General features: G+C 40.6%; 1 protein-coding gene across 1 annotated transcript in view; it reads left to right on the top strand.

Moving 5' to 3' along the window:
- The window catches only part of LOC310767376 (catenin delta-2-like), a gene marked incomplete at its 3' end in the record, with an annotated part of 296885 nt that overhangs the window by 226532 nt on the left and 49187 nt on the right, over positions 1-21166 (top strand). Inside the window, exon 4 of the mRNA XM_083624246.1 lies at positions 20120-20154. Within this exon, the coding sequence (XP_083480372.1) occupies positions 20120-20154 (35 nt within the window). The remainder of the gene's footprint in view (positions 1-20119; positions 20155-21166) is intronic.

Raw genomic sequence — 21166 nt, 5'->3', positions numbered from 1 at the left:
CTGTAAAGGTAAAAGTAAAAGACCCCTGGATGGTTAAGTCCAGTCAAAGACGACTATGGGGTTGCAGTGCTCATCTCGCTTTCAGGCCAAGGGAGCTGGCATTTCTCCACAGAGCTTTCCGGGTCATGTGGCCAGTATGACTAAACCGCTTCTGGCGCAATGGAACACTGGGACGGAAACCAGAGCTGACAGAAACGCCATTTACCTTCCCACCGCAGTGGCACCTATTTATCTACTTGTACTGGCATGCTTTTGAACTGCTAGGTAGGCAGGAGCTGGGACAGAGCAATGGGATTTGAACCACTGACCTTCTGTCAGAGCCTCAGCGGTTTAGACCACAGCGCCACCCGCGTCCCTAGCTTATCTGTACGACTACTTTGGCATAGTAGCTGTGGGAAAATCCTGGACATGTCAGCCCATCCAACACCAGTATATGACACAATAAACATTGCTTTTTGAGTAGTGGCAGAGGCAAGAGTCATTGGCATTGGAAAAAGGAAAACACTCGTTGTAGCAATTAATTTTCATATTTTTCCGTGTATAAGACGCCCCCTATTTTGGGGGACTAAATTTAAAGAAAATGAGGGGAGATGGCCCAAAGTTGTTGAGTTTTTTTAGGGGGAATTGCATTGCTGGGGGTTGGCAAAGTGGGCAGCCACTCCCCCCACGCCACTGCAGGAAACGCTCCCTAGAGCATGCGCTCCCCACAGCAGCATGGGGGCGAGTTGTGCATCCGCGAACCACCTAGCTGGTGGTGCACAGCTCCCCACACACACCACTATCCATGTACAGTGGTACCTTTGCTTGCAACCGTTTTGGATTACAACCGTTTTATAACCACATCAAACCCTGAAGTGTGTGTCCCTTTTTTAGGAATACAACCCATTTTGGGGGGATTACAACCATTTTTTTTTTTACTATATATATATATATATATATATATTTGATGTCCCATTGGCGAAAATGTGCCTTTGGTTACAACCTGTTTTCGTTTACAACTGGACCTCCGGAATGAATTATGGTTGTAAACCAAGGTATCACTGTATAGGATGACCCTAGTTTCTTTACATGATTTATGAGTCAAAAAACCTCATCTAATACCTGGAAAAATACAGTAACACATGTACAGGATTATCAAGGGTTGTTCATATGGCTGCAGTACTTGGCACACTTATTTGAATGTAAGTCTCAATGTGGGGGGCTGGGATGGACATCTCTATGTACCATTTTTGTGACCTCATTTTTATATGACTAGATTTTGTGCAGCCTTCACCTAGCTTGAAAATATTAGAACTTTTTGTGCAGCTTTGATGCTAAACATATGTAAGGCCAATGAATGATTTACAGGAAGGAAAGGCAATAGTGCAAGAAATACAATCTGCTGATAAGAAATAACTTCTTTTATTACTAAATAGCCAAAGACCATTTTTAATAAGCTATAGATCCTCTCACCTTGGTGTTAAGTGTTCAGTCATACTCAAGAAGATGTTAATAGTTTCATCTTCTGGCAGGTATTCAATAGGCTGTTTGGAGGAGGATGGCCATTTTCGCATCCTCTCAAGGATGTCACAGATTTTCAAAGGATGAAGGAGAAAGTGAAGAAACACAAAGAGCTGTTAAGGAAACTAAGGGAACTGTTAAGGACACTAAGGCAACTCATAAGAGTTCAGTGCTGTTAAATTGTCTGCAAATGGAAGGTGGATGAGGTTGTTAGAGGGAGTCATGAATGTATTGGGGATTAACATAGCACTGCACTATGGGTTCTGTAATAATACGGCATGCTCACTACAGTGGAATGTTTGCATGTCTCACAGAAACTGCTGCAACTGTGAAAGCACATTGCATACTATATAATCTGAATCCAGTACTTGGGATTCCCCACATCTTTTTCTTTATAAAAAGCAGCTGTCTCCCATCCTCAGTGCTGGTGTAGGGAAAGGAGGGGTGAAACCCTCCCCTGCACACCACTTTGCCTCTGAAATTTGTTTCCAAAATGGCTATTTTCTGCAAGCAAGACATTGAGAGCAGGTGTCCAGATGTCCGCCTGGGATCCAGATGTAGTAACGATGGCCTTTTCTTTTAAAATATTTATGAGTAGGTCTTAACCTTTTCTCAGTTGCTACTTGACTGCATTTTAAAAGAAAATTCCATGATTTATGATAGCGGTCAGGAACATGAGGTCCTCCAGATATTATTGGGCGCCTGCTCCCATCTTCCCTAGCCATCGGCCATGCTTGCTGAGGCCGATGGAAGTTGAAGATCAGCGACATTTGGATGACCACAGATTCCCAACCTTTGATTTGTCCACTTGTGTGCTGTTTGTAGCCTTTTCAAATATGTGTATGTTCTGTATTCTCATGTTAGAGCTCAATACAAAATATCGTGAAAGAAGCATCCCTGATGTGAATCTGGCAGGGAAGTGTTTCCTTCAAGAACCATAGCTCATTCTTTTCTATCCACTGCTTCTCATATAAGTGCCCCTTCAGTATGTAGCATGGATCTTTACCCATTTAATATGAATAACCTTTTTTAAAAAACAAATATTAAATAATCTCTGAGAAGAAACAGGAGTTTGACAAGCTCCATACGCATTCAGAAGTTCATATACTATCAAGAGAACAGGTGAACAGGAATTTTAAGAAATACCAAACAACTTCTGCAGAACACCCTCAGCACTAATTGTTGTTCGCATCTGCCGATCTCGAGAGACAATGAAGTGTGCATTCGGGGGTGAATAATAATAATAATAATAATAATAATAATAATAATAATAATAATAATAATTTATTTATTTATACCCCACCCATCCGGCTGAGTTTCCCCAGCCACTCTGGGCGACTTCCAATCAAGTGTTAAAAACAATACAGCATTAAATATTAAAAACTTCCCTAAACAGAGCTGCCTTCAGATGTCTTTTAAAGAGAAGATAGCTGCTTATTTCCTTCACATCTGAAGGGAGGGCGTTCCACAGAGTGGGCGCCACTACCGAGAAGGCCCTCTGTCTGGTTCCCTGTAACCTCACTTCTTGCAATGAGGGAACAGCCAGAAGGCCCTCGGTGCTGGATCTCAGTGTCCGGGCTGAACGATGGGGGTGGAGACGCTCCTTCAGGTATACAGGACCGAGTCCGTTTAGGGCTTTAAAGGTCAGCACCAACACTTTGAATTGTGCTCGGAAACGTACTAGGAGACAATGCAGATCTCTCAGGACCGGTGTTATGTAGTCCCGGCGGCGACTCCCAGTCACCAGTCTAGCTGCTGCATTCTGGATTAATTGCAGTTTCCAGGTCACCTTCAAAGGTAGCCCCACGTAGAGCGAAGTGACCTCTCTGGAGTGCAAACCTGGACAGTGTGTATGGAGGTCCTGCGCTGCCCAGATGACAATATATGACTACCCATGTATTACAAATTATCAGTTTGCTGATGTGGCCCAAAGGAAGCAGAGCAATGCATTCAACACCAGCTTGGCTGCAGGAGTTACTGGAAGGAGGCATACAAGACACCACCAAACCATCTTAGGGACTCCAACTCTGGATTTGTGCGGGGTTAACACCTTAGGCTAACATGTTAATTCATACATTCAAGCAATGTTAATATTTTTTTCTTATTAACTATATTCTAAATGAAAAGGAATGAAATAGTATTGCAGCTATTTATTGTAAGTTTGCAGTTAGATTGGCCTTTATACTGCCCTAATATTGCTCAGTCCACAAAATCCATACAAAACAAGATAACAAACATTTTAGCAATGTTTTTCAGAAATAATACTCCAAGTCATGTTTTATTTTCAACAAGCTTTCAGAAGCAAAAGAGATTTTTTTTGGGGGGGGGAAGTATATAACTACAAGGCCAAACATGCACACAATACATAATCCAGCCAAAATCAAGCACTTCAAAGTTTATCTCTCTCTCGCATTGACAAAAAGAGCTTAACATTGTCTTGATCGGCCTTACAACTGCAATAGTGACGCAAGCTGTAGCCTTGATTAATTCAAAACTGCTGTACTCTTGTGCAGAAGTGAATGTTCAAAACACAGTGTAATATCTGCAATTTTAGGATTTTAAATTATAATTAAAATCTTTATAGATTGTTTTAAAATAGTAACTTCTCATTTGCTACAGATAATTATAGTGAGGGATTACCCAGCATCACACCATATGCAGCAGATAGGATAGTTATCAGAGTGCATTGTAGAGTTGGCCTAGAAGCTAGATAATGTAATTAGTGTGTTCTTGAAATGGAGTGTTAAAATGGAAACATTTAAATTGGCAAAACTATTATATTGGGCTCATGTTATTAATCTTCAAGAAGGATGGCAAAGGGATTTAATGAGTTTTAAATGTGAGACTAAGATTGATGGCTCTTCCTCTTTCTAATACTCAATGCAGAGAAGCATGCAAACCATGGTTAGTGTGTGAAAATACCATGCAAAGTTCAGGTGGTAATTTTTAATTTTTTAAAAAAATACAGCTTTTGCAGTTGATTAACTTTTTGTCTTTTGCAGAATATTTTAATAGTTATTTTTCTTTAAAAAAAAACCTGAAAACCCTGTATTCCGGCCACTTAGGAATACTAGTTCTTGGCTTCTCTTATTACTGATTATTGAAACTACCCAATTGTTTCTGACAATAAGGCGACTGAGAAAGCTTGCAAATTATGGGCTCATGCAGTGAGCTTTAACCTAATTCCAATTCTCATTTTCATTTAGAGTTGTACACTCCTACCCAAAAACTCTGTTTGGAATTTGAACCAAATTCATTTTGAACCAAAGTCCTGTTTTTGCACCTGCATAGTCAGTCTTCAGATCAGGTCAGCAACCCTTACTCAGCCTTAGGAACTCTCCTTTCTTCATGATAAATTAAAACATGTTGAGGTTTCTCCAATTTCTTTACTTAGATAAGCATTTATATGCCACAATGATACATAGGGATTCCTATTGCCTGGTGTCCAAATAGCTCATTTACCAGTCACAGTTGTGACTTCACTCATTGGCTAAAAAACTCTTGACAGGCAACATCAGTGAGGCTGGCTCATTTCACACACACAAACGCAAACACACAAACATACACACACTTAAAATGATACCTGCACATTTTGCTTCATAACTTTCTTTCTGGGAGGGCTTGAGACTCACTAAAAAAAACAACCCCTTAGAGACTGATGCCCCTTCTGGCTGGGGACCTGGCATATGCCCCTCTGTACCCACCTTTTGGCAACTCTAAAGGGGAAGGGGGATGTGTGTGATGGGAAGCAAATGCATGTGTATCTGTACTTTTTAGCGTGTCTCTGATTGTGTGTACTTGTTAGTGTAGTCGTGTGACTGTATACTTGTATGAGAGCTTATGTGCACATGTGTTTTGCAAGAAATTGAGGCGTAGGAACATGTTTGCAAATCAATGAGGTGAAAGAAAGAAAGAAAGAAGTAAATGGGAGGTGAAATTAGCAGAGAAGTAAATGAATGAAGGCAGAAGGGGGGATGATGGCATCATCACATTTCAAAACATGCATATTTTCAACTTTTTCTTAAAAGAGATCTGGAAGGGGTTTGAGATAATCTAACCTAAGGTCCTCAACAAGATCTTAGCAAATGACTACATATATATTTAAGACATAGTAACATATATTTTATAGGGACACGGGTGGCGCTGTGGGTTAAACCACAGAGCCTAGGGGTTGCCGATCAGAAGGTCGGCGGTTCGAATCCCCGTGATGGGGTGAGCTCCCATTGCTCGGTCCCAGCTCCTGCCAACCTAGCAGTTCGAAAGCATGTCAAAGTCATAGCTGTCAAGTGTCCCTTATTTGAAGGGACAGTCCCTTATTCCAGCGCCATGTCCCGCTGCTGTCCCTTATTGATGGATGTCCCTTAAATGATGTCACTTAAATTTCAAAGGAAGCAGCTCCTCTCCCTCCCTCCCTCCCTCCCTGCCAGCCAGGGAGGAGGGAGGCTCCAACTGTGTTGCTTGGCTGTGGTGCTCACCCAATAAGAAGTCTAAGAACGACTGGGGGGTGGAGCTTGCATGCCTTGTGTGTGGCTAGTTAATGCAAGCTGAGGGGTTTTTTGAATGCTGGACGCCATTTTGTTGCATGTGCTGCTGCAAACTTTGCAGTGCAAAGCCAGGCCAGGGAGCCATCTTAAGTTGAGGCTGCATAGGCCTTGTGGTGCATGTGATTCAGATTCTATTCAGTTGAACCTCTGGTTACAAAGTTGTTTGGACAGTGTTCTCGAAGCTACCAGCATGAGTTTGACCAGACTGCAGGAGGACAGGAAGACTGGAGTGCCTGGAACAGGTGAGGCTGCAGATCCCTTATTTTGGCTGCTGGTCCCTTATTTTCAAGGCTGCTGGTCCCTTATTTTCAAATCTGTAAGTTGACAGCTATGGTCAAAGTGCAAGTAGATAAATAGGTACCGCTCTGGCGGGAAGGTAAACGGCATTTCCGTGCGCTGCTCTGGTTCACCAGAAGCGGCTTAGTCATGCTGGCCACATGACCCGGAATCTGTACGCTAGCTCCCTCGGCCAATAAAGCGAGATGAGTGCCACAACCCCAGAGTCGGCCACAACTGGACCTAATGGTCAGGGGTCCCTTTACCTTTAACATACATTTTAGTCTTCTGCCTCAACATTAGTTAAACGGAATTGGTCCTAGCTAAATATTTTAGGGATTTTTGAAGATACAGCATTCTGATGCTCTTTGCAGCTGGTCACCCTGATGACATTTATATCAGAATTGGTACTGGTGTTGGTTTTACTGTGTAAGAATCTTAGTGGGTATCTTTTTCCTTTTCTCCAAATGTATCTAGCTGAATGGAAAATAGCTCTATAATCCTTGTTGACAACCTGTAAATTTCTAGCAAGGACTAATTCAAGGTTTATTTTCTCCCAATATATTCTCACCAGTAATAATCTCTAAAATCTAGGTGACCAATGAGAGCTTCTGTATTTGCCTGTTCAGCCACTGAGCTTTAGATTCCAGGGAGACAGGGATATCTTTGCTAATGAGTCAGCCAGAACCGATGTGATAAATCACATTTATATTTGGATTAATTCATGTTAGTGCATTGCATGAAATAGATGGCTGCTCTTGATAACTACACACACACATTTGTATACTCGCCCCCACCAATCTCAAAGCTACTCAATATCATTGGATTATAAGGTTTCAAATAACAGTATGTGTGGTGACAAAATGCAAAGAAATAGAGTATTTTTAATAGTTTGTGGAAGACGGGATCCAAGCACATGGATCTTTTACTTCACTCGTTCATGACGGGCTCCACCTGTCAAAATAACTGTACAGGGACCTCATCCTCCCTTCTGTCAAAGGACAATTGCATATTCCACATTGAAAAATCACTATATCCAGAAATAGGTTTCTTGCAGAGAAACAGTATTAGATAAGGAGGCACATCTGCCAAACCTCAGTTGCTAAAACCTTAGAGCTGACTGAAACCAATCAAGTGTCAAAATAATCCATCTTTGGTATACAGAGTTCACCTTTGAATCTTTCTGATCATGAGGCCAGTTCTATGAAATAAAACAAAAAGCCTGTTAGCAGTGGGTTTTTAAAAAACACTTCCATGCTTGCAGTGAAAAATTGAAGACTGATTTAATACTACTGCACAGAGGTATCTTCCAGTTATAGTAACTACTTATCTTTATTGTTTCAACTCAGGAGTAATTAATGTTCTTAATTCCTCAAGATCTATATTTTTAATACAGCCCTTTTAAACCTTCTTGATCTTGATTGTTTCATATTCCCCAATTCTTTGAGCTCTAGCAAATCTCAGAGGCAGCCTTTCCTAAGATCTTTTCACTTGTGAAGAGAAAATACTGGGGAATTACAATGTTTTTGAAATATCTTTTTAGTCAAAAACAATATATGCTGAGGCACTGAATGTTCTTCAGATATCTTCTTTAATGTATTTTTAATCTCCTGTTGGAAGCCGCCCAGAGTGGCTGGGGAAACCCAGCCAGATAGGCGGGGTATAAGTCATAAAATGTTGTTGTTGTTGTTGTTGTTGTTGTTGTTGTTGTTGTTGTTGTCCAGACTGACACTGTTTTCCCCCAATTGCCTATAACCATCCATGCCCTTATATTTTCCCAAGTTATTTCCCCCTTTCCCAACATGCTTAACAGACACACACACAGACTTGTTTTTCTTTTACTGGCTATAACAAAAATTATAAAACTGTTCCCTCTAGCTCCCACCCTGGCAAGTTGGTGTGATCTGCATTTCCCTTCTCTAGGAGCATTGACTCAGTACCCATTACCAAACAGCTTTAGCTATAAACAAGCCTAGGGATATGGTTGTCCCCTCTACGTGAAGCAGCACAGTAGTGATCCAATAACAATATTATGGGATTCTTTTCTTCATTTACCTGCACTAAAAGCTGCTATGAATGACTTCTATTCTACTTGCAGAATCAGAGCTAGCCAAAGCAATGAGCAGTTTAGAAATATTGGGTCTTTATGAGTAATAATTACTGTTCAGACAAAATGGGAACAATATGCAGCCAATCTGAAGCCACGCCTTGGTTTCCGAATGTTTTGGAAGTTGAACGGACTTCCAGAACGGATTCCGTTTGACTTCTGAGGTATGACTATACAGTGGTACCTCTGGTTACGTACTTAATTCATTCCGGAGGTCCGTTCTTAACCTGAAACTGTTCTTAACCTGAGGTACCACTTTAGCTAATGGGGCCTCCTGCTGCCGCCGGCGTGCAATTTCTGTTCTCATCCTGAAGCAAAGTTCTTAACCCGAGTTCTTAAACCCTTAACTGGGTTAGCGGAGTCTGTAACCTGAAGCGTATGTAACCTGAAGCATATGTAACCCGAGGTACCACTGTACAAGAAAAAGTGACAGAGCAACATGTGGCTTTGCAGGATTCCTGACCCAGCTTGGTGCACTTTAACAATGCAGTTGGACTCAGAGAGAGATAAAATCACTGTGATGTTATTTGACCCCAGCACAGACTGGTTGCACACCTGTAGTGTTCATTTTTCAGTACTGTAAGCTTATTGTTTCCAACCAAAGGACATGACAAATCTGCAGCAACAGTATCAACAAAACATTACAGAATATAGTACAAGGGTGAGGGAAAGCATTTTGACAAGATGCTTTCTAGAGTTGGTTATCACCCAATTCAATAGATCACAATGCAGGAAAAGCTCAGTTGTCATAGTAGCAATTTTTTAAATATACTTTAACTTTGCGCACACTACTCGTGTCTGAATTGTTGGCCACCTGTACAAAGAAGGGCTGCTGTAGTCCTGGGTATGCTCTGTTTCTTAAGTAGTTCAGAAGTGCTTTGCCAGATCAAACCAGACTCCACTTTTCAAGATGCTTGAATTCATAGACAAATTCAACAGAAACAGATCAACGCTCCATTGGTGGACCAAGGTCAGCATCCTACCCATACCTGCTTAGCTAGCTAGAGCACTGCCTTCCCTTTACCTTCCTGGAACAACTTGCTTCTTTTGATCTATAGAGCCACAAAGTTTGGATTCTGCTTGCTCTGCAGTTTACTGTATTACATTCATCATATTTTTTTATTTTACTCTTCCTCTAAGGATCCCAAGCCAATGTATATAGGACTAACTCATTTACTCCTTGTAATACTAAGAGAAAATATAGCCGAGTCCTCCATTTGCCACTTCATTTGTAGCTGAGAAGTTGGGGGTACTTTTGTAATTTAAGGAGGGGAAGCATATAAGGGCAAAGGGCTCACTTGCAATAGGCGTTATTCCTACTTCAAACTGGGAAAACTTATAGTTGGCTACAACCCAGCAATAAAAAAGTGACTGATGTGATGCCATTTTAAGAAAATGCTTGGACTCTGCAGGCTCCGAATTTGAGTCAAAAGGTTTAAACAACAACAGCTCAGCTTTAAGAGACAATGATTTGCCCACAACCACCAAGGAAGCTTCATAGCTGAGTGGAACTGTGGTCCAGTTCCAACTGCCCATTACATTAAAAGAGAAATTGGGAGTAGTGTGAGGTAGGCAGAAGAACAATTAAGCTAGGCTATGGCTTTGAAAGGTCTCAGTGTAACCTAGTAGCTTTTATCCCCCAGAAGGGAATCTTTTGGTCAGTGAAGAGTGTCACGGGTGGGACTTACTGGACGTGAATTCCTTGTAGCGTTCATGCATAGATGCATTTCTGCTGAAACTGATTTGCCAAGTATCTGGGGAATGATCAGATTTCAGCTCTTCGAAGCTCCCTTAGGAGTTGACAAAGAGAGTCCAGCTTGAAGTATAGCATTCATCACCATTTAAAAACATTTGCAGAGTGAAGAAGAATTGTCGACCATCTGTTGTATAATGCTTCTTGTAAACTGTCTACTATAATTATTTGTATCTTTGGAATATCATTTCATAGATGTTTTATCTGCCTAAAAATAAGGATGGATTTGAATTTCATCTTTTGCATGACAGTAAGACTCATACATTATACACAGAATAAATTTTGAGCAGAAATGAACCCAACGTCTAAACAATTGATTTAGGTGTGATTTTGGGGGTGGGTCAGTTTCTGATACTCTGTGTCGGGAATGTTATTAGCGCTAATAATTCCTCTTCATACATTTCTTCAAGACTTTTGAGCAGCATGCAGCAATAGACTGTTCATGTTAAACCACCATTAACTATGGTTTAAAATAACATGCAAACACTGGGTTAATCCAGCAGCATCTCCTTTGTGCTGGGGAAAGTGTAGTGAACTTAGAATAAGTGTGGCATATATGGTGGGAACGTAATACAGTTCAGCAGCCTTTCTGGAAATAAGTCTTCAGTTCTATTTTTCTAGAATAAAGAGGTGATAGAGCTCACCATGAACACCTCCCTTGTTCTCTTAGAATGGCAATGAAGAAGGTGTCAGAACTGAGTTCCTGTGAGGTCCCCCTGAAAACAAGGACCGAGTCTCATCACACACCAAACAGCCCAGTGTACAGCACAACTTGGTTTACTGTCTATTTTTCAGGAAAAACAAAAAGATTAGTATGAAGAATTGATGGCATTCTTTACTCATAGCAGCAAAGTAAATGATTGCTCAAAACTGGGGGCGGGGGGCGGGGAGAGAATCTGGACCAGCATTCAAATCTCCCATTGTTCTAGGCGCGTTTTGCGAAAGGGAATTTCATAAATGCAAGCAGTTTCTGAGCTCTGGGCGTAGTACGGCGCCTAAGATTTCAGATGAAAACTGCCACTGCTGGCCCTGAGGGTGTGGGAGGAGAAATTCCTCCCCACTCAACTTCCAAGAGATCACTGCAGCATCAGGCAAGCTGATAGGTTCCACCTCACAGATGGCCTTACAGAAAGGCAGCATTTCGGTCTTGTACATAAGATCTTAGCTGCAGTTCATTCATTTTCAGCTTTGTATTCTTGTTATTAAAAAGTGCACCTAGACATTCCGTTGTTGCTCCCATAACCTAGGTTTAAGGTGCTATTCAGATCCTAGCTTTCATATCTCTAACACTGGTCTGGACAATCTACATCTATCCCCATGGACGCAAAAAGTATGGACAGTAATATCAGTGGAAAAGCTTACTAAACACTGAAAGCTCTGAGCGCTGCTCTTTGCCTTGCCCCCTCCCCACCCCACCCCAAAAAACCACTTCTTCGTTAAATCATTCTTCTAAGGATGGGTGAATCTGTCAATTTTGGTTTCCTATCAAACAAAACAAAACCATAACTTGGAAACAGAGATTGAGACAAACAACAATGGTTAATATATACTCTATAAACAGAGCAGAAATACATGGTTGTGGGTTCTATTTCTCCCTTAATCAAAGTATTTAATATGCTGTAGATACACTGGAACTAATATGCAAGGAACAATCAGGAATGAAGTATCAATGCCCCTGGTATTGACAAAGTGGTGCAAATTTGCCTTTGTCTGACATGAGCTAATTATATCATAAAATAGCCTCATTTGTGTCAATAGAGGGTTGCGAGTTTTGGTTTAAGCAATTGTATTTATAATGCTTATTTTGGACATTATACATTTTAAATACAGCACACCATCCCATGTTTATAGACGAATTAGGTGGCTGGCAAGGCGAACCTTTGAAGTTAGAGCTTTAATGGTTTCTGCAAAATACCACATACTGCTTGATGTGTGGAATGCATTTTCTCTTTACAATACAAGCCTGATAAATGTTGGCTTGGACCTGTCATCGTGTTCTGAACAAGTCTTTTCATTAAGTGGTTATTCATGTAAGTGGACTGTACTAAACCTAAAAAAGATTAAGCTGCAATTGCAGTGACAGATGTGGATCCATCAGTCCATTTTTATAAAGATCAGAGTGCAGCCTACGAAGGAGCTGTTAGGAAGGCAGGCATGAGCAGAAAAGTCGGAGGCTCGTGGAGAAGCTGAGATGGAATCCTAAAGAGGCAGAAAGTGATGCTGTAAAGCCAGTACAGAAAATACTTCTCTAACACTTTTGAAGAATGTGTGGGAAAGGGACTATTGCACATTTGAACTCACGAAGCCGGATTTTAATGTCACTGATGTTTCCCAAGATTTATTGTGATGTAACGAAGAGTAAAATTAGGTCATTTAACCATCACCCTCTGGTCAACTCATTTTCTTGTTGTTGTTGTTTAGTCATTTAGTCGTGTCCAACTCTTCGTGACCCCATGGACCAGAGCATGCCAGGCACTCCTGTATTCCGCTGCCTCCTACAGTTTAGTCAAACTCATGCTGGTAGCTTCGAGAACACTATCCAACCATCTCGTCCTCTGTTGTCCCCTTCTCCTTGTGCCCTCCATCTTTCCCAACATCAGGGTCTTTTCCAGGGAGTCTTCTCTTCTCATGAGGTGGCCAAAGTATTGGAGTCTCAGCTTCAGGATCTGTCCTTCCAGTGAGCACTCAGGGCTGATTTCCTTAAGAATGGATAGGCTTGATCTTCTTGCAGTCCATGGAACTCTCAAGAGTCTCCTCCAGCACCATAATTCAAAAGCATCAATTCTTTGGTGATCAGCCTTCTTTATGGTCCAGCTCTCACTTCCATACATCACTACTGGGAAAACCATAGCTTTAACTATATGGACCTTTGTTGGCAAGGTGATGTCTCTGCTTTTTAAGATGTTGTCTAGGTTTGTCATTGCTTTTCTCCCAAGAAGCAGGCGTCTTTTAATTTCGTGGCTTCTGTCACCATCTGCAGTAATCATGGAGCCCAAGAAAGTAAAATCTCTCACTGCCTCCATTTCTTCCCTTCCTATTTGCCAGGAGGTGATGGGACCAGTGGCCATATTAGGTCACTTAACCATCACCCCCTGGTCAATTCATTTTTTTACACTAATCTTTAACCAGCTATAGGCATAAATTGTTACAACAACAACAACACAGACACTGTCTCAGTTGTGAATACTGTATAGGCTAAATACGTCAAATTAAATAATGAGGGTTTTTTTAGACTGAATATTTGGGAAGACAACATGCCTTTATTCAATGTAAATGTATGATAAATTACAATAACACCACTCCTAGTATCTGGCCCATGCCTATGGCACAATATAAAGGGTTTCTGCTGCAGCACAGATATGAACAGGTGAAGTGTTGTTGTTTTTTAATCCTGACATAAAATTCAATAACAATATGCAAATAATTTAAGATTTACCTTGATGAATCATAGAACTATTGCTTTATGCATGTGAAATGCCCAGAACAATTAAAATGTGCTATATATACACTATTACAGTATTTGCTATGTAGAATTATCATATTTGAATTGAAATGCTATATAAATATTTTAATTATCAACTGATGTGTTAATTGAACAAGTAGGGTTTGGTTTTTTTTTACTGCTAAGACACTCAACCTTACCAATTTTTCTTTTACATTCCTCTTAGGGTGTGGGTTGCTCATTCCCAAATCCTGTTTCATGATCACTGAGTTTTGTACACCTCCATTGTTTGTTTACTTATGTGGATGGGGGAGGGCTGGACCCAATCATTGTGCCTAAACCAAGATACCTTGAAATCTTACATTTCTCCATTGTTTTCTATGGGTACTTCTCACCTTCTGTATATGAGGGAATTGAAAAGGGATGCACAGAAACCTGTAGTGTCAAAAACCTCATGAGAAATGACATAATCTGTTCATGCTAAGAAAAAATATGCAGGAATAGATGTTTTACAAATAAGTTAGTGACAAAGAAAGATAAATTAAGCAGTAAGACAATGGAAGGCCCATTTATTCAGCACTACTGTGCAACCCCCATGACTTACTTAACAATTTAGCTATGTTGATTTTCCTGATGAATCACTGTACATAGCTACAAGACATTAACATCACCATAATTAAAAAGTGCACTTCTTTAACTATGTCAGAACGTCACTTGAGTATACTCCCTATTGTCACATTTTGTTTGTAATTTACAAGACAGTTTGCAGTGCCAACACACAGGCTAGAATTAAGTATAATGCCATCAGTATAGATTTAGACAGAAAAACATTTTTAGTACTCACATTAACTGTTGGTGATGAAGACATATGATAGCTTTACCTGATGCACTGGCTTGTGTGAAAGCAACAGCAGTTAATTTAACATGCCTAATAAGGTACACATTAAGCACATTGCACTTGATGCGCTGGTTACACATTCATAGGTTTTGGCAATTCTTTATATATTAGGTGTTCCTCACCATTTTGATTTCCTTCAGATTATTACAATGGTCAAATTAATTAACTAGATGGGATTTCATAGCAATACTACAATTGTATTTATCAAGCGTGTTCAGCCACCATGTGTACTTTTTCTTGCTATTCTAGCCTCATATGTGACTGTTAGATGGTATACACACCATACATTTAAAGCACATTGAAAGTACATGACTCCCCCCAAAGAATCATGGGAACTTGCCCCTCATACAGAGCTATAATTCCCGGCACCCTTACAGTTTGTTTTCTAATGTAGACAAAGCTGTGCTGAATTCAGACAGAAGTGTGAATTAGTGAAAAGTATGTTTTTTGTTAAATGTTAGGATTATAACTTAAACCACTGTCCAAGTATAGCTCAGACAAATACCGTATGTCTCTAGTAGCCAAAACAGCAAAGACTGCTATGGCACTCGCAGCTACTACACAAGTTTCTAATGTGGGAGAGAGAGATTACTACTGAACAATAATATTGAAGGTTCAAGAAAAACATTTTAGATCATTCAGGGAGGCATTTTATTCAAGATTATCAGATCAAATCCCTGTAAGAAACATGGTGTGAGGGACCATTTAAAAATAATAGGATTTGCTTTCTTTCAAAAGGATGTCTGAAAGGTTAAAACCAATGGGCAGATCATGGCAGGTAGAGCAAATTAACTTTCAATCCATGATGACCTTGAGGGAGCACAAACGGATACCAAATAAAAAGAAAATACTCCAGTTATTGATTAATAACAAACTTTAGCTGTGATCAATATTTATATCCCTCACTCAACAGCTGACTCAGATCTCTTTCCTTATTGGGATTCATTAGAAATCCCGTTGAGTGATAAAAATACATTGAGTTTGAAATAAGAGTCTTAAATGCTACAGTAAGTAATTTGAGTGGTCTCTTTAGTGGCGATTACTGATTCTGATGTGCAAGATTATTGGGATGGCTCCCCAGTGAATACCCTAGGTAAAATCTCTGTGGATTTTAATGATGAAACAAAATGTTACCATTCTGTCTGAATGAACCAGGAGTTGTATTCTGAAAGCTTATACCTTCGTTTTTATCACAGTGGAAGAACAGTGAATGGTTTTAATTTGAAGAACTTTGACTCAGCTATACAGCTGCAAATAATACGTTTTAAGTGTGTTGTAAAGTGCATTATACAAATGTGACACTAGATGGCGATGGTGAGCTATGGCAAATGCAATATATTTTTCAAAACTTTTTTTAAAAAAAAACCACATCCACAACGTTTTTTATATGTGTGTAGATTCCACCAGGGTCTATATTGCTTTGTTTTGCACATCCCAGTTCTTTGAGCTGTGCGAGAAGTTCCACAGTCAGCACTTATCCAGCACTGGTTCTCTTTCGAAGAAGTAATGACTGAAAACGTAATGTGTTTCTATGATATAGGAATATTTTAAATATCCTACAACAGCAGAACTCCTTTCACATCAGATGCCCAGAGAGAGGCACTCCTACATCCCCAGATGCTATTAGCTTTCAAAGTTCAAAGCTCAGCATGGTTCCTCTCTGCCACTTTCTACATCTCCCTCCCACCACGTCATATTTTCAAAAACACGTGCCTCTGCCTCTTTAGCACACCCCAGAGTGGTCTTTATATCAAGAAACAATCTTCTAACAATTTGCTCCAATTGAAAAAATATATCCCCTGACTGCACAGGGCTATTAACATTCTTTTGACTCTGGCCAAGTATTGTTTGAAGGCAGGGATGGGGCACCTTTTTCAAACCATGGGCCACATTTCTTTTTGGGCAGCCTTCTGGGAGCCACAAGCTTATTGGCAAAACCTATTCGGTGTTTCACAACTTTCTGACTAGTTGCAGGACCTTAGCCAGACCTAGCAGAGTAAACGCAGAGTTCACGAAAGCAATTGGCAGCTTGGTTGCAGACAGGATAGACGAAGCAGGAACCAGAAACTTGTAGTTAGGTGTTTATTATATACAGTGGACTATTTACAGGAACAGAACACAGATCTTTAGCTAGCTCTCTCTGACATGACTCACAACTCCTACACTCACTGACACACAGAACTCTGAACCTCTGAACTCTGAACTAACACATTCCAGTTAGTAGGCCATTAATTATCACTCCCTTGAGAGAGCTTGACCAATCAGGGAGCTGTCTCCATGCCTCTGTTATCACCAGGCAGACTTACTCCTTCAGATTGCCTTCTGGCTGTCTGCCAAACCTTCATTGACTCTGTGTGAGTAGCTGCACGTACACAGATTCCCAACAAAGCTGGTGTTGGGTAGCACCGGGAATGAAAGTGGGCAGAGCAACAAATGTGATTCCCACCCCCTACTCCTTTGTACAGTAGGTGTCAGGGGCTGGCAGGCCACTGGCAAGTGTGCACCGGGGGCAGACTCAGGGCAGTGGTTTATGAGGGCCTGTGCCAGCCTGACAGAGGCCCAAACCATAAATCATAATTATCATGGCTTGTGCACATGTGCTTCATGTCCTTTCTATGGGGGAATAGAATTGTGGCCCCTAACTTTAAGAAATGCAGTATTCCTTCCTTATATGCAGCAGAAAGCAGTGGGGACTGGGATTTCGATCGGAATGACAGGAAGCTAGAAGGTGCTGTGGTACACAGGGCCACAGAATTTATTGCAGACATTTGGATAAGGGTAGACAAAGTGTGACAAAATGAAAACTAGCTTTTAATATAATATAGGAAGAAGTGTCTAGGAGCTATATTTAAGTATTATAGAGGAAGGTTTGGGAAATATTAGAGTACTAGATACATTAAGCGTTTTGTTATAGTTGAAGTTTTACTCAAGAATTCCGAATTCCAGGAGCCCCTTGAATGACACATTTATTTCACTCAAGTGAATCATATCATAATAGGCAATTTTTGTGGTGTTGTTGGCCCTGTGAGGGAGGGATTATGTATTTGGCAATATGGAGGCAAATAAAGAGCTCTTTCTTGTGGCGCTGACCTTCGCGAGCAGGGAAACTTTACTATGATGAAATAGGTAATCTCTCAAAAACAAAATTCCAGGAGAGGATTGGAACTGGGGATTAAACATCAGAACAAATATTCTGTGTTATGGCAGTTAAAAGCCCTCCAGAGAAGTTATTTGGATAGATTGAGGACAGTCAGCTGGAAAGTCATAGCTGGATTCACAAGGATACAAAACTTTGTTGACTGTTCTGAGGCGGCTGTTACTTTTTCAGACCTAATTTTTATACTTTATCTAAGGCCTCATCTGAGGATTAAAAGATACAAATGTTACATTTCAGAGGGATTTCCTGTTGTTGTTAAATAGTTTGTGTATCGTAATTTTATTATATATTTATGCACATATTATTGCAATACTAATCTTCACTGAGGAAGTTATTACATTCAGGGGATTCAGGATAATTGTTTTTAATTACCCATCAAATATTTTAAAATGCAAGAGATATTGTCATGCTTCTCTTTTTTTGCTGCTGATGCTTAGGAATAGTTTGTGTCTGTTATTACTCTCTTTCTTTTTCTTTCCAGACATTGCTCACTAGTAGGGCAATGTCTGAGGGCCAAATTACGCTTGAGACTAAACAAGTTAACTTGGAGCGAGTCAGGGTCTGGGTTTTTCATTTTTGTCAGGTGGGTAGGATTTACATTGGCTCTGCAGCACGTATTGAGGATAGGTTTAATCTTCTCCCCTGCACCTGTGATACCAGTGAAAAACTCCTAACCTTTTGCTGCTATTAAGATTTAGGACAGGGTTAGGTAAACTAAGGCCTGGGGGCCGGATGCAGCCCAATCACCTTCTCTGTCTGGCCGTGGACGGTCCAGGAATCAGCGTGTTTTTACATGAGTAGAATGTTTCCCTTTTATTTAAAATGCATCTCTGGGTTATTTGTGGGGCATAGGAATTTGTTCATCCCCTCCCCCAAATATAGTCCGCCCCCCCCACAAGGTCTGAGGGACAGTGAACCGGCCCCTTGCTGAAAAAGTTTGTTGATTTAGAAAGAAAACTCCCAATGGCATCAAGATGGGCCTATATGTAATATCTAACTTTCCCTGTTGATTTCCAGTCAGAATGCTCCACTCTGTCTGCTCTTCTGTCACCCAGGGACACTGCACCCACTTAACTCCCAGTTCTCTTGCCAGCCTCGCCTCCATTCTCAGCACCCTCTTGAGTCTCTGGCATTCCCAGAGCCCATCCTTAGCCCATCCTCTCAGGATGAATCTGCCACTCAGTCTGGTTCTGAGCCACAGCTGTTGCCTCCTCTGTCGCCTAAGTCACAGAAATGCCAGCGCAGGCACAAACAGATAACTCAGGTCCAGTGATTCCGAAGGATTTCCCATTTGCTAACTCAGTCCCAATGGCAATCCTGCTTGGGACATTGAAGTTGGGCTTCCCTTGATTCCATATAATGGGACCCAAGAGAGCATGTTGCTATTTGGATCAACGTCTTAGCTTGCCTAGCCATACATGGCACCCATCATGCCTTTGAACTCCATTTTGCCTCCGCACTGTACTGATTTGAGCATTGAAGTTTGGGGCAGAAACTGTACTCCAAGTTCAAGTACCTTGTCTTTCCGTGAGAGCCAGGACACAGACAACCTAAGTTCTTGCTTAGTCAGCTGATGGGTTCCTATTCTCCTTTCTTATGGTTCTTTATGTTAAAACCAGACTTGTGCAGTGCAGTCCTTAAAATAGAGGATGCCTTCATGAAAGTCCACCTTCCCAGGCCATTCCTGTTATGCAAAAAAGACACACGGACACTCTGTGTGCTAGTATTCACTTGTAACAAAGACAATTTATTTTTCATTATAGCAAAAGAGAGCATTCAAATATTCCTAATATTTTTGACAGCTGGGTACTATTGACGCTAGTATATGTTCTGAGAAACAGTGTGCTATTGCTCTCTTTGCCTAGTTTTGGTTCTGGTCAAGTTTTTCTTAATATTAATCCAGTGGCTTGGATCCTAACTACCTTCTCTGTAGAGAGCATCGCCCCCTGGAAATCTGTTTCAGGGAATTGGGGGACTTTTAGAAATGGTTTCAGTATACAGTGGTACCTCGGGTTACATACGCTTCAGGTTACAGACTCCGCTAACCCAGAAATAGTGCTTCAGGTTAAGAACTTTGCTTGAGGATGAGAACAGAAATTGTGCTCCGGCGGCGCGGTGGCAGCAGGAGGCCCCATTAGCTAAAGTGGTGCTTCAGGTTAAGAACAGTTTCAGGTTAAGAATGGACCTCCGGAACGAATTACTTAACCCGAGGTACCACTGTAGTGCAGAATAATGCTGATGGAGGGAGGAATGGTGGGTAATTTCTCATCTGAATGAAGGTACAACATAGGGTCCTTGCCAGTTGGTTTCAAAATGAAAACAGAGTCAAGTGTGAGAGATGTACTACTCGGTTTCAAACTCATATAGTTAAAAACAGATTCTCCGAGACCTTTCTGAGTTCTAACACATATTTTGTATGGTTTTTGTTTCGTTTCACTGCAGTTCAACTGAAGAACAGTTTCACTGGCAAACACAAGGTAAATTATAATTTTGTAGAATGCTGTGCTGAACTTTTCTTTCTCGGAGAGTCACTATTTTCAGGTGCTTTTGCCTAACTGTGCTTTTGTTATGGAAATACTGCAGCCAAGCTGCAAATATTTTATAATTGGGATAATGTTATACTTCTCCCAGACAGTATTTCCATAATCTTATAGAAACAGTATAAATTATTGCTGAACAAGTATGTCAGTTAACAACTTGGTATGTTTCTCTATTCCCAGAACATCAGTTACTCACAGAACCCTCTGAGTCATAAATTAAACCAAGTAGGAAGTTACCAGTTGTTTACTTCCCAACACCCACCCTGAACAGATTTTCATAAATCAAGCATGAAGTGATTTGTTAAAATTAAAGTATTAAAAATATAGGGGGGGAAATGTCAAAGCAACTTTATACACATAATAAACTAGCAATAAGAAAGATTAACATCATAAAATAAAAAAAGATATACGAGTTTATCCATGAAGGTTACTGGCAACCTTCCTCAGCCTGGTGTCCTCTAGATCTTTTGGACTACAATACCCACCAGACACAGGTAGCATGGCGAATGGTGTGGAATTATGGGAGTTGTAGTCCAAAACATCTGGAAGGCATCAGTTTAGGAAGTCTGTGTCCCTTAATGACAATAAACTGAACTACAGATCAGTATGACATTCTCCCAGTCTGTTGATTCTTCTTACGAACTTGTTCACCTATTTAGGCCACAAGACTTACATCCTGTTTTATGGCACAGAGAAACTTTCAGAGCTGTTGTTTATAGTTACCAAGGCACAGCTGGAGTCAATGGCACCCCAAAGGGGCCATCTTTTTCTTAATTCAAAAATTTAGTTCTCCCCCCCCCCAAAAAAAAACCTATTAGACTGTTCCCTGGCCCATTTCTATAATGGAAAAGACTGCAAATTAAGGATTCAGTATTTTCAATACGATTTTAAATTTGGAATGTACAGTCTCCCTAACTGACCAGAATTGTTTCATTGTTTATATTTATTT

This window comes from Podarcis filfolensis (assembly GCF_964270895.1).
Source record: "Podarcis filfolensis genome assembly, chromosome: 7".
Lineage (NCBI taxonomy): Eukaryota > Metazoa > Chordata > Lepidosauria > Squamata > Lacertidae > Podarcis > Podarcis filfolensis.
This window is presented reverse-complemented; position numbering and strand designations above follow the sequence as displayed.